General features: G+C 34.0%; 1 protein-coding gene across 2 annotated transcripts; it reads left to right on the top strand.

Moving 5' to 3' along the window:
• Positions 1–321: 321 nt before the first annotated feature.
• On the top strand, positions 322–8040 carry LOC106773070 (zinc finger CCCH domain-containing protein 48). Of its 2 annotated transcripts, none has more exons than XR_002669083.1 (9): positions 322–1077; positions 1688–1783; positions 2924–3013; positions 3185–3286; positions 4933–5079; positions 5207–5326; positions 5395–5464; positions 6778–6875; positions 7250–7291. XR_002669083.1 is itself a non-coding variant. In XM_014659757.2 (9 exons), exons 1-9 carry the CDS (start codon positions 661–663, stop codon positions 7392–7394), a joined length of 1275 nt encoding a protein of 424 aa, XP_014515243.1. In that variant the 5' UTR covers positions 322–660; the 3' UTR covers positions 7395–8040. The 2 variants fall into 2 exon arrangements, 1 of the variants encoding a protein (XP_014515243.1); XM_014659757.2 differs by having other exon boundaries at positions 5405–5464; positions 7250–8040.
• Positions 8041–10907: the final 2867 nt, after the last annotated feature.

Here is a 10907-nt window from a genome sequence, read left to right as displayed (position 1 = left end):
GAGATTCAAAAGAATAATGATACTTTTCACAACATTTTAATATTATTTACATATTATTTTTTAATTGGTCCAAAATTATTTCATAATCAATAATAATAATTCTAAACACCAACATCAACAAATATAAATAGTGTTAAAATATTATAAAAAAAATGTTGTAAAAGATATTATTATTCTATTAAAAAAGCATTTTCCATATAAATAAAAGGAAAGCTCATATTATGGATAAATGTAGTTTCCAAGCTGGCGGGTCATGCTCAGGTCAATTCCGTAATTCTATGTCTTCAGAACTCACTGCTTACGTATGTGTACTTCCCGAACTCTCTTTCCCGATTCATTATACCGCACCAAATTTACGTCTCTCTAACGAACCCTAATCTCATCAATTAGGGTTTCTATTTCCCACGAGCTTCACTTCACTTCACTCCCGCTTGATGATCACGCTATACATTCCCCTACCTCTCCCTCCCAGTATTTCTGAATTTCTCTCGCGCATGCTCCAATCTTTTCCCCTATCACAACCCTCCCTCCGTTTTACTTCCAATTGCACTGGAAGATAATCAAAAGCTCTTCACAATTTCATTCCCCCTCTCTCTTTCAATCCCGATTAACTCGATCAGATAAACGCACTCTCAATCACAGACTCTAGCTCGCTCGATCATGGACGTGGATGGGGGCAGCAAGCGTGTGTACAATCGTCTCGGCGGGGACGGGAAGCACCAGAAAGTGTGTTTCCACTGGCAAGCGGGCAAGTGCAATCGCTACCCGTGCCCCTTCCTGCACAGCGAATTGCCCGCATCTTCCCACTCCAACGGGGCCTCCTCGAAGCGTGCGTACGACAATTCAGGCTTATCGGGATTCTCGGGCCAGCGCGGACGCCCCAATTTCAACAACACGTGGGGCCGTGGCGGGGGTCGCGGCGGTGGCGGCGGTAGAGGGGTGGTAGTCAAGGCGGAAAAAGTTTGCAATTATTGGATTCAGGGGAATTGTAGTTATGGAGAGAGGTGTAAGTTCCTTCACTCTTGGAAAGTGGGAGACGGGTTTTCTTTGCTGACACAGCTCGAAGGGCATCAGAAGGTACATGATAGATTCTATTAAATATGGGGTTGGGTCCGCTGAAGGTAGCGGTAAAGAAAGTAATCTCAATTAATTTTAAACTAGAAAAGGAATCTTGATGTTGATTTGTTGTGTATGTGCGCGTAATAGTTTGATTACTTTACTGATATCGGTTTCTTATCCATGTGAATGTAATATTGACCGTTGATTTAGTTTTACTCTATAAAGTGAGTTGCTCAGTTTGGAGGAACTGCGTCCTATACAATATATTATAAAGCATAGACTCTTTTTGATAGTGAAAAGTTTCAAATCACGGTTGTGATTGCTGTTTTGTTTGATCCTTGATGTTGTGTTAAATTGCAAAGAAATGTGGCTTAGCTGTGGTGACTTTGGACCTTTCAAGCATGTGCTTGACATCGTATTTATCGTTGGATTCTGCGGTGTGAGTGTGATTATAATTCTAATCGTGTTTTAAATGGTGGTTGTGTGTCTGCATATATAGGGTTAAGTGTGAACTGAGCCTGTGTTAATGTAGGCTTTGTGAAATGTTGATATTTGATAACACGTTTACTAGTGTGTGTTTAGGTTATTGGAGTTGATGGTATGGGTCTTGGTTTTGTTGAATGAACAGGCTGTGAGTGCAATCGCTTTTCCCTCTGGTTCAGATAAGCTGTATACTGGAAGCACTGACGAGACGGCAAGGATTTGGGACTGCCAATCTGGAAAGGTGGTAACTATCAGTGTTTTGCTTTGTTTTGTAATGCCAATTGACTCAATTTTAAATTTACATACAACTTCTCTTTTCCCGTAGTTGTGAATAATAGATATAGAACATGGTGCCTGAGAGATGATATCTCTCAGAAGATCTAATTATTTATATAAATTAAGGGTCTGAACCAGAAGTACAAAAGGTAGACTAAAACTCTACACATGGAACTCTATATGACTGACAGTTATAACAACATACAACTTTTATGAAGTTGTGTGCAAAATACAATGATAACCATTTCTAACTCTTCCTCTCAAGCTAGAGCATATAGATTGTATGCACCAAACTTGGAAACACAAAGACCTGTCAAAGTCTTAGAGCATTCACAAGTTGATCATTTTGGAGTTGATATATTCATTACTAATTTACTTGGACAACAATTTCTTTTGAACAAATGACAAGCAATTTCTTTGTGTCTGGTTCCTTATTGAACACGTGATTAGAGACAATAAGAAGTTCTGCTTATTATCACTGTACAATTCATCTTTCGAATCTCACAGGACTTCAACTTGTGGATAATTTGTTTGATCTACCCAAGTTCACAAGTGATCAATGTCGTTGTTCTGTGTATTTCCTTTATCTTCATACCGTAATCCTTGTCCTTCTCCTTTTTTAAGGTATATGTTAATGTGAATCACAACAGTATAGTGGGCATCACGAGGAACTTGCATGAATTGACTATCAACATTAACAAAATATTTGTTAGGTCTAGTGATGGTGAAAAAAAGGAGCTTCACAACAACGCTTCTATATCTCTTGGATTTGAAAAAGGTTTTCCTTATTTTATCATTAACATGGATATGGGTCCATATGATTATAAAAAGGAGCTTCATAACAAGGCTTCTATATCCTTGGAGTAGGATAATTTCTTTATTACTTTCAAGTTTGGTTTTGTTTGTTTGTACAATGCGAAGCATGTATTGTTCTGTTTCTTTAAAATGATTAGAATTGACTTCAAGCTCTTCTTCTCTCTATTTTGTTTCAAATTTCAAGGTGTGCAGTAAATATTGTATTTTTCTTTATTTTTTATAGGTTCCTTTTGAGGTTGTTGAAAAAGTGAGATTGATCTTGGTTTTGTTTTTCCTTGCTCCTTTGCAGTGTGTAGGTGTGATCAATCTTGGTGGTGAAGTGGGTTGCATGATCAGTGAAGGCCCCTGGGTTTTTGTTGGGATACCCAATTCTGTCAAGGTAGGAAAGAGCAATAGGCATCTCTTTTGTTTTCTCATATTTTGTACCCTGTAATTTTCAAATAAAATACATCTCTATAATTTAGTGAAATGTTTTTGCTATGGTATGTTCTTTTCACTGCTCGTTACATCATAACTGATGTTCTTTTGGTTGATGACATTGGTGCTGCAGGCCTGGAACACTCAAAATTTAATGGAGCTAAGTCTAAATGGCCCAGTTGGACAAGTTTATGCTCTTGTTGTAAACAATGATATGCTCTTTGCTGGTACACAGGTAAATATTTTCTTTCCCTTTGACAACGATTTGTTTTGTTCAAGTCATTATTTATTTTTTTCACCCAGTAAGTGGTCCTGATTTAAATTCTGATTATCTTCATGGTGCTTGGGATCTGTTGGATGAGATGAAAAAGTTCATCTTACAATTGTATGGATTAAACTTTTTAGAGTTGCATCTTACAATAATGTTAGGCAACTAAAAGTTTGGCATTACAGATGATAATGTTTAAGTTAATTTTAGGGCTGATGGGTGAGGCTGACATAGGGCAATGAAGGCATTAAAGGAGAAACATTTAATAAGACTATTTGCCTTTTACCTTGCCATTGATACAATTTTGTAAGTGCAATATTTTTGGAGAAAAATAACTAGGAGAATCGGTGAGGTATGTCTGGTAGTGGGGCCTTGTAGGGAAAGGGAAGGGAAAGAAAAAAATTTTATTTTTAAATTAAGTTATGTTACTTATTATTATTAAAAGAATCAGAAGATTTGATCATTTAGTTTATGATAATCTATCGTTTCATATCTTTCCTTTTTTTTTTTTATAAAAATGAAAAAATCTTAATTAAAAATGGAAAATTCTCCTTTTCCTTTTCCCCAAATTGCACTCCCATACATACCTTAACTGTCAGTTTGTTTGCCATGAAAAGTGAATAAATGCTTTGAAGAGCACTGCTTTTGATATTTGCAATTGGTTTGGCAAAAAGGAATTAAGAAGAAATGAACCGAAAGTATGTTACTGTTCATTTCTTCTTAAATAACTGAAGAATTGCCCGCATTGAGAGAGTTTTTTTAGTTGTTTTCTTCTTTTTCTATAAACAGTTTTATTTTATTTTATGAATAAATATGTATATAATACTAAATAATAGTAATAGTAACAAGAATATTTATTTTATTTTATTTTCTCTTTCTTTTCTTTTATACTCTTTATTTCTTTTCAACCAAACAACTTCAATTTTTAGTCATTTCTTTCTCGTCCTTTCTTTTCTTTCACTCTCAATTTCTTTTCTCTCTAACCAACATAGCATAAAGGAAATGAATGGAAAATGAAGGATGATAGGATTGTAAATAGTAAATAATCATCTCATAACACAAGTCTTATGATGTAAAGGATTGGATTGGAGCTTTATAGCACTGACTATTAGCTAATAAAACAACCCAGATTAGTCTTTTAGGCCATCTAATTGGCCAAGAAGTTCTGTCTAATGCCTAGTGATGCTTGCACATGAGGTGTGACAATTGTTTTTAAGCAATTGTCAGGCTGATATATGGGATATTCCTGATTGCTGGTGGATATCTTGGCTTGGACTATAGGCCATTGGTTATGCCTAAGGAGGACTAATTCGTGATGCGGAGACTGGATACCTTGAATCTCATTATTTATGTGAGGGGTTGTGTTATGATCTCAAAGCATTAACTATTAAGGTAGTTGAATGGCTTTTAACTCCTAAACAATGAATCAATTTATGCTTGTGTGATCTTGGGAAATATTTTCAATGAAACTCAATCAAACATCTTTCAAAGCCCATTGTATTTTGTTATTATTGAAAATGAGAACAGAACACCGAAGAAAAAGTTCTGACTTGTCTACACATTTGGAATACCATTTTAAATTTTAATCTCTAATGAAATAACTTCTATTGCAGGATGGATCTATATTGGCATGGAAGTTTAATGTAGGTAACAATTGCTTCGAGCCAGCTGCATCACTTAAAGGTCATTCTCGTGGTGTTGTTTCATTAGTTGTTGGTGCTAATAGACTTTACTCTGGGTCAATGGACAATACAATAAGAGTAAGTTTTATGTGTGCTCTTTGTCACATGTCTTGTTCGTTTTCTTTGGACTCTTTTTAAGCAATGTGATAATAGGGTTTGGTTTGTTAATTTGACACATTGCTTCCAATTGGTTGTTGTCCTTCAGGTATGGAACCTTGAAACCTTGCAATGTATACAGACACTAACAGAGCACACATCTGTTGTGATGTCTGTTCTCTGCTGGGAACAATTCCTTTTATCTTGTTCCTTGGACAAAACTGTGAAGGTTGGTTTTGCAAAATTTACTTGCTGTATATGTATCGACTACATGTAAGTTCTGCAATTAATTATTAGATTTCTGCAGGTATGGTATGCTACCGAAAGCGGAAACTTGGAAGTGACATATACTCACAATGAGGAACATGTATGTATTCTATTATTTACTTTTCCCTTGGACAATTGATTTATTATACTATGATGTTTGAAATGTTGATATCTCATAATTGTGTGGAATCAATTCTTAGTTCAGCAATCAATGATCCAGCCACAACTCCTCTTGAACTGAACTCAAATTTTCACAAGATGTATGTGGTCTAGAAAATATAAAAAAATGTGCCCAAGTTTCCGATATGAAAATGACTCTGGGTAGTTTTGCTTTTGCATACAACTGGATAGGGACTTGATCAGAAAGGGGCATATATATGTTGTAAGCTTTCCTTGGTGATAATACTATTCTAAATATTTCAATCCTCCAAAGTAACGAGGCCACAAGACAAAAAAGTGACTTGAATATTGATATAGTAACTCTTTCAAAGCATGCTTGTGTGGAGCAAATGTAATAAGTGTTAAGCCATTTGGAGCTGTATTGAAAAACTCAAGTCCCTCAATGACTAGAGATAGTGTAAAATACAATATGTAAGTAGGGTAGGAACAATCCTTATATTACAAATTGGCTTTGTAGGCCTGAGTTAAGTATAAATCATTTTGTAAGATGGTGTCAAAGCCCATTATAGATTTCATTAAAAGGGACAATTATCATGTCATACGCGTACCAAGCCCAATAGTGCTAGACATGGATGTGTATTTGATAGAACCCGTCCCACATTGGCTAAGATAATATTAAAATACAACATATAAATAGGGGCAATCCTTACATTACCAATCAGTTTTGTGAAGTTAAGTTTAAACCAATTTGAAAGATGATATCTCAGTCTATCTTACATCCATTGAAAGAAGCACGATTTATAAATATTACGCTCACGATATTTACACATACCAAGAGTAAGTGTGGGAAAGAAGCACTATCTCGAATCCTTTAACCCAATATATTACTTATGAGAAAAAGGGTACCAAAGTAAACAGAGGGGGAGGGCAGTCCAATATTTGTAAATATTTTATATATTGTAATTAGAAAAATCTAGGAGGGTGAGGACATAGCCCATGCCTGTTCCCCCTGCATCTTTTACTGCTGCATTACTTTATTCCACCTACTTTCTATTTTTTCGTGTACTCATTTGCTGCATTATTATTTTCAAGGTTTATTACTTTTTTGTTATAATATAACTGTTTCTTTCACTGAATAAAAATGAAAACGAAATGGAGTTATTATTTTTGCATGGATGCATATTTAGATATCCTTAACAGTAATTATTTGCACTTTAAATTTGGCTGCTGGGATTTGTTGAGTGTGTGATGTGGTGGCTTTCATTATTCTGATGATGTTTTATATGTGTGCAGGGCATACTTACCCTATGTGGGATGCATGACTCACAAGGCAAGCCCATTTTGTTGTGTGCTTGCAATGATAACACTGTGCGCCTCTATGATCTGCCATCGTAAGTAGTTGATTTCCTGTTCATGCTCTCGTTTGGTTCTCTTATTTCCACTACGGAGTACAAACCACTAAAATAATTGCCCCATCTGGTTCTCTACAAAACTGAATTATATGGTTTTTACTTCTATATGTTGCAAGTGGAATTAATGACTTTGCATAATAAATTAAGCTTGTTGTTTTAATACATCCAAATGATACCCAAACCAATTATCATGTCATATTAAAATGAGTAAGAGAGAAATACACACAATGCATAAAATAAATTTCAATTCTAGAGAAATAAGAACAAATATGGCTGTTTGTACTTTGTGGTGGAAGTAAAGTTTACTTCGTATTCATACTCATTATTCAATGTTTGCCCTATTTCTTGTTCAGATTTGCAGAGAGGGGTAAGATATTAACTAAACAAGAGGTACGAGCAATGCAGATAGGGCCTAACGGCATATTCTTCACCGGAGACGGTACTGGTGAAGTAAGAGTGTGGAATTGGTCAGCGGAGACAACCGCTACCGTCCAATAAAGTGAGATTTAAATATGTTCCATTTAAATGTTTTACTAGTTTCTTCTGGTCTTCCTTTTTGTAATCGTTTTAGCTGCAAGAAGGGAATTAAGGCTGAGGTTGGGAAGAGGCAGAAAAGAGAGGTAAAGGGATTGTATGTAATTTAAGTTTGCGGAAGTAGTCTTGCGTTTAAAATCTGAGCTTTGGTTATAGTGTTGAGTGGATATCCTTGGCGCAAAGCTGTGCTCAAGTAGGGCGTTTTCTATTGATGCTTGTAACATTTTGTGAATTCACAACATTATTTAGCATTATTCCTTAACACCTCCATATGCGTATACATACCAAATAAATGTTTGTTACTTGTCATTTACAAGTAACTGGTCTTGTTTCATATGCTGTATTATTTTTCTGGTGATCATGAGCTTGACGAAATATGAATACGATAACTGTTTTCTTTTTTGTTTGTATAATTAGGAGGTATAGTCCCTTCTTACTCAGTCGGTGTATTTTTGGAGTAAAGTGGTGTCTTTAGTTGTGATTTGATGTTCAGTTGCAGATTGGGATGTATGTGTCAAAGCTGATTGTGTTAATTTGTGTATCTTAAATTGTATTTATCTTTAATTTGTTTCCTCTTATTAATAATAATCTTTCTCCCTGGTTTTGAAGCCATAACTGTTTCAAGATAGGCATAATTGTAGTACCAATTACTTTTTGCTATTATTATGTTTAGAGCAGGAGAGTGGAAATGAGGAAAATATTTCAAACACTGTTAAAATCGTTAATGTCAACTTTAAAAATAAAAGTAAATCATTTTTAAATTAGAAAACTTCAAAAATTACTTTTAAATTTAAGGAGTGAAAATAATTCTTAATTTGAAGGTCTAATAAAATTTATGAGACTCTAAATTTCCCTTTTTACATTTAGGGTTAAAAATATTAATTTCAAATTTGAAGGATTACAACTATTTTATTTAAATTTTAGAAACTACGAAAGTATTTTAACAAAAAAAGTCAAAAAATAAGTTTTCCTAATATAACTTTGTTGTCACACGCGATTCTTAACATGAATGTTTGTAATGATGTCAACTAGTGTCACATTATTAATAATGTGATAAGAAATAAAAATATTCTCAAATAAATAATTAAAGTAAATAAATTTAAAAGACTAATACTATGTTTGGTTTTGGGAGAATACTGTTGTGAAAATAAAAGCAAGTGCTCCTTTGGTTTGTATTTAGTGATTTTGAGAGAAAAGAGAAGACGAATTTATAAGACATGAGTGTTTCAGCTCACCTTAAACAATGTGAAGAAATAAGAGAAAAGCTATATAAAAAATAGAAAATTACAACTTAGTGTTAAGAACAAGAAAATAAAAAAGGAAAGAGAAAAATATACCATGCAAGAATTTAAGGTGGTTGGGCAAAGAAATGTCTACTATATTTATATTTTAGTGTATCTTTCTAGCTTTACAAAGGTTGCTTGCTTATATAGTTAAAATAGAGAATAACATTTCACAATATTAAACGATGTAAGACTAAATTAAAATTTTATAATACTGACCATTCTTCTACTTGGAGCTTGATTTACATTATTCTTTAGTAAAGTTGTCTTCGTCATCAATTACTTTTGAAGGCTACTTGATAATATAAAGTCTCAACTTATTTGTTGTGATAGTCTTGATCAACTTATCAATTGGATTCTCTGCACCTCGAATCTTTGACAAGGATAAGTCTCCACATTTATCAAGTTTATGATAAAATGATACCTGAATTCAATGTACTTACATCTAGAATAAAAACTAGATTTTTAGCAAGATATATAACATTTTGACTATCAAATGAATAATGGAGGGTCATCTTGCTCTTTTCCTAATTCTTTAAAAAGGTTCTTCAACCATATCATCTCCTTCGTTGCTTCTGAGATAACTACATACTCAACTTCAGTGGTTGAGAGAGAGACTCTTTCTTGAAATTTAGACTTCCAATAAATAGTTGCACCACCCAAAGTAAAAATGTAACCGGTTGTGCTCTTTCTACCATTGAAATCTGCCCCAAGTCTACATTAGAGAACCCTTTTAAAGTGAGATTGCTTCTTCTAAAAGATAATTGCATCTTTGAAGTGCCTCTCAAATATTTCAATATTCCCAATGTTCCTTTCTGGGATTTGATAGAATCCTACTACATGTGCTATGTCAGGTTTGGTGCAAACCATAACATACATCAAGCTCCCTACTGCAGATGCATATGACACTTTAGACATGTAAGATTATTCTTCTTTTGTCTAAGAAGACTACCCTTTTGAAAACTTTAAGTGAGTTCCCAAAGGTGTATTCCTGATTTTAGCATTTCAAACATTGAATCTGCTAAGCAATTTTTCTATATATTTCTCATAAGGTAAGTTTAAAATACCTTCAGATCTATCTCTGGAGATTCTCATACTAAGAATTTGTTTGGTTGGACCAAGATCCTTTATTTCAAAATTTTCTGACAATTGTCTTTTCAACATGTTAATTTCTGCCATATTAGCTCCTGCAATCAACATGTCATCAACATACAAAATAAGGATGATATAGCTATCAACATATTTTTTCACGTAACAATAATGATTTTCTTCACATTTGTGAAAACTTGAGTTTTTCATAAACTCATTAAACTTCTTGTTCCATTATCTCGTTGCTTGTTTCAATCCATATAGGCTTTTATGAAGCTTGCATACAAGATTCTTCTTACCTTCTGCTTCAAAACCTTCTGATTGTGCCATAAAGATTTCCTCCTCAAGATCCCCATGTAGGAATGCAATTTTGACATCTAACTGCTCTAGATCAAGATTTTCTATAGCTACTATACTCAAGATCACTATGATGGTAGTCATCTTGACAATAGAAGAGAAAATTTATGTGAAGTCAATACCTTGTTTCTGTTGGAAACCTTTCACTACGAATCTAGCTTTATATCTTTTATTGTGTTTAGTTCTTCTTTTAACTTATAGACCACCCTGTTTTGTAAAACCTTCTTTCCTTCTAGAAGGTTGGTTAAATATCATGTTTTATTCTTCTGAAGAGACTTTATCTCATCTTTCATTGCTAACTCCTACTTAACATATTCATCTCCCTGCATAGCCCCAACAAATTGCTCTGGCTCATTAGCATCAGTCAACAACAAGTAGTGTAATAAAGGAGAATACCTTTGTGGTGGTACAATTGTTTTGCTAGACCTTCTAATCATGATTTCAGGAATTTATGACTCTACTATGTGTTCTGGTTCTGATTTAGATTCTACCTCTGTATTATGCCTTTTGTTGACTACATCATTCTCTGAAATTTCTTCTAATGAAACTTATTATAGCTATGCATTAACCAATTCTGCATTCCTGTCTTTAAAAAAACATGTTTTCATTAAAAGTAACATTTCTACTTCTGATAATTTTCTTGTTTTGGTCATCCCAAAATTTGTAGCCATACATGTCAGATTCATAGCCAATGAAAAATCATTGTTTTGCCTTAGGGCCTTGTTTATCCCTACTATTAGAGTCCAAT

The sequence above is a fragment of the Vigna radiata genome, chromosome 1 (genome assembly GCF_000741045.1).
Source record: "Vigna radiata var. radiata cultivar VC1973A chromosome 1, Vradiata_ver6, whole genome shotgun sequence".
Taxonomy (NCBI): domain Eukaryota; kingdom Viridiplantae; phylum Streptophyta; class Magnoliopsida; order Fabales; family Fabaceae; genus Vigna; species Vigna radiata.
This window is presented reverse-complemented; position numbering and strand designations above follow the sequence as displayed.

Coding starts and splice junctions, on each gene's coding strand:
- LOC106773070 (XM_014659757.2), top strand. CDS start 661: ATGGACGTGGATGGGGGCAGCAAGCGTGTGTACAATCGTCTCGGCGGG. Junction 1,784..2,923: donor GGGACTGCCAATCTGGAAAG/GTGGTAACTATC, acceptor GCTCCTTTGCAG/TGTGTAGGTGTGATCAATCT. Junction 5,465..6,777: donor ATACTCACAATGAGGAACAT/GTATGTATTCTA, acceptor ATATGTGTGCAG/GGCATACTTACCCTATGTGG.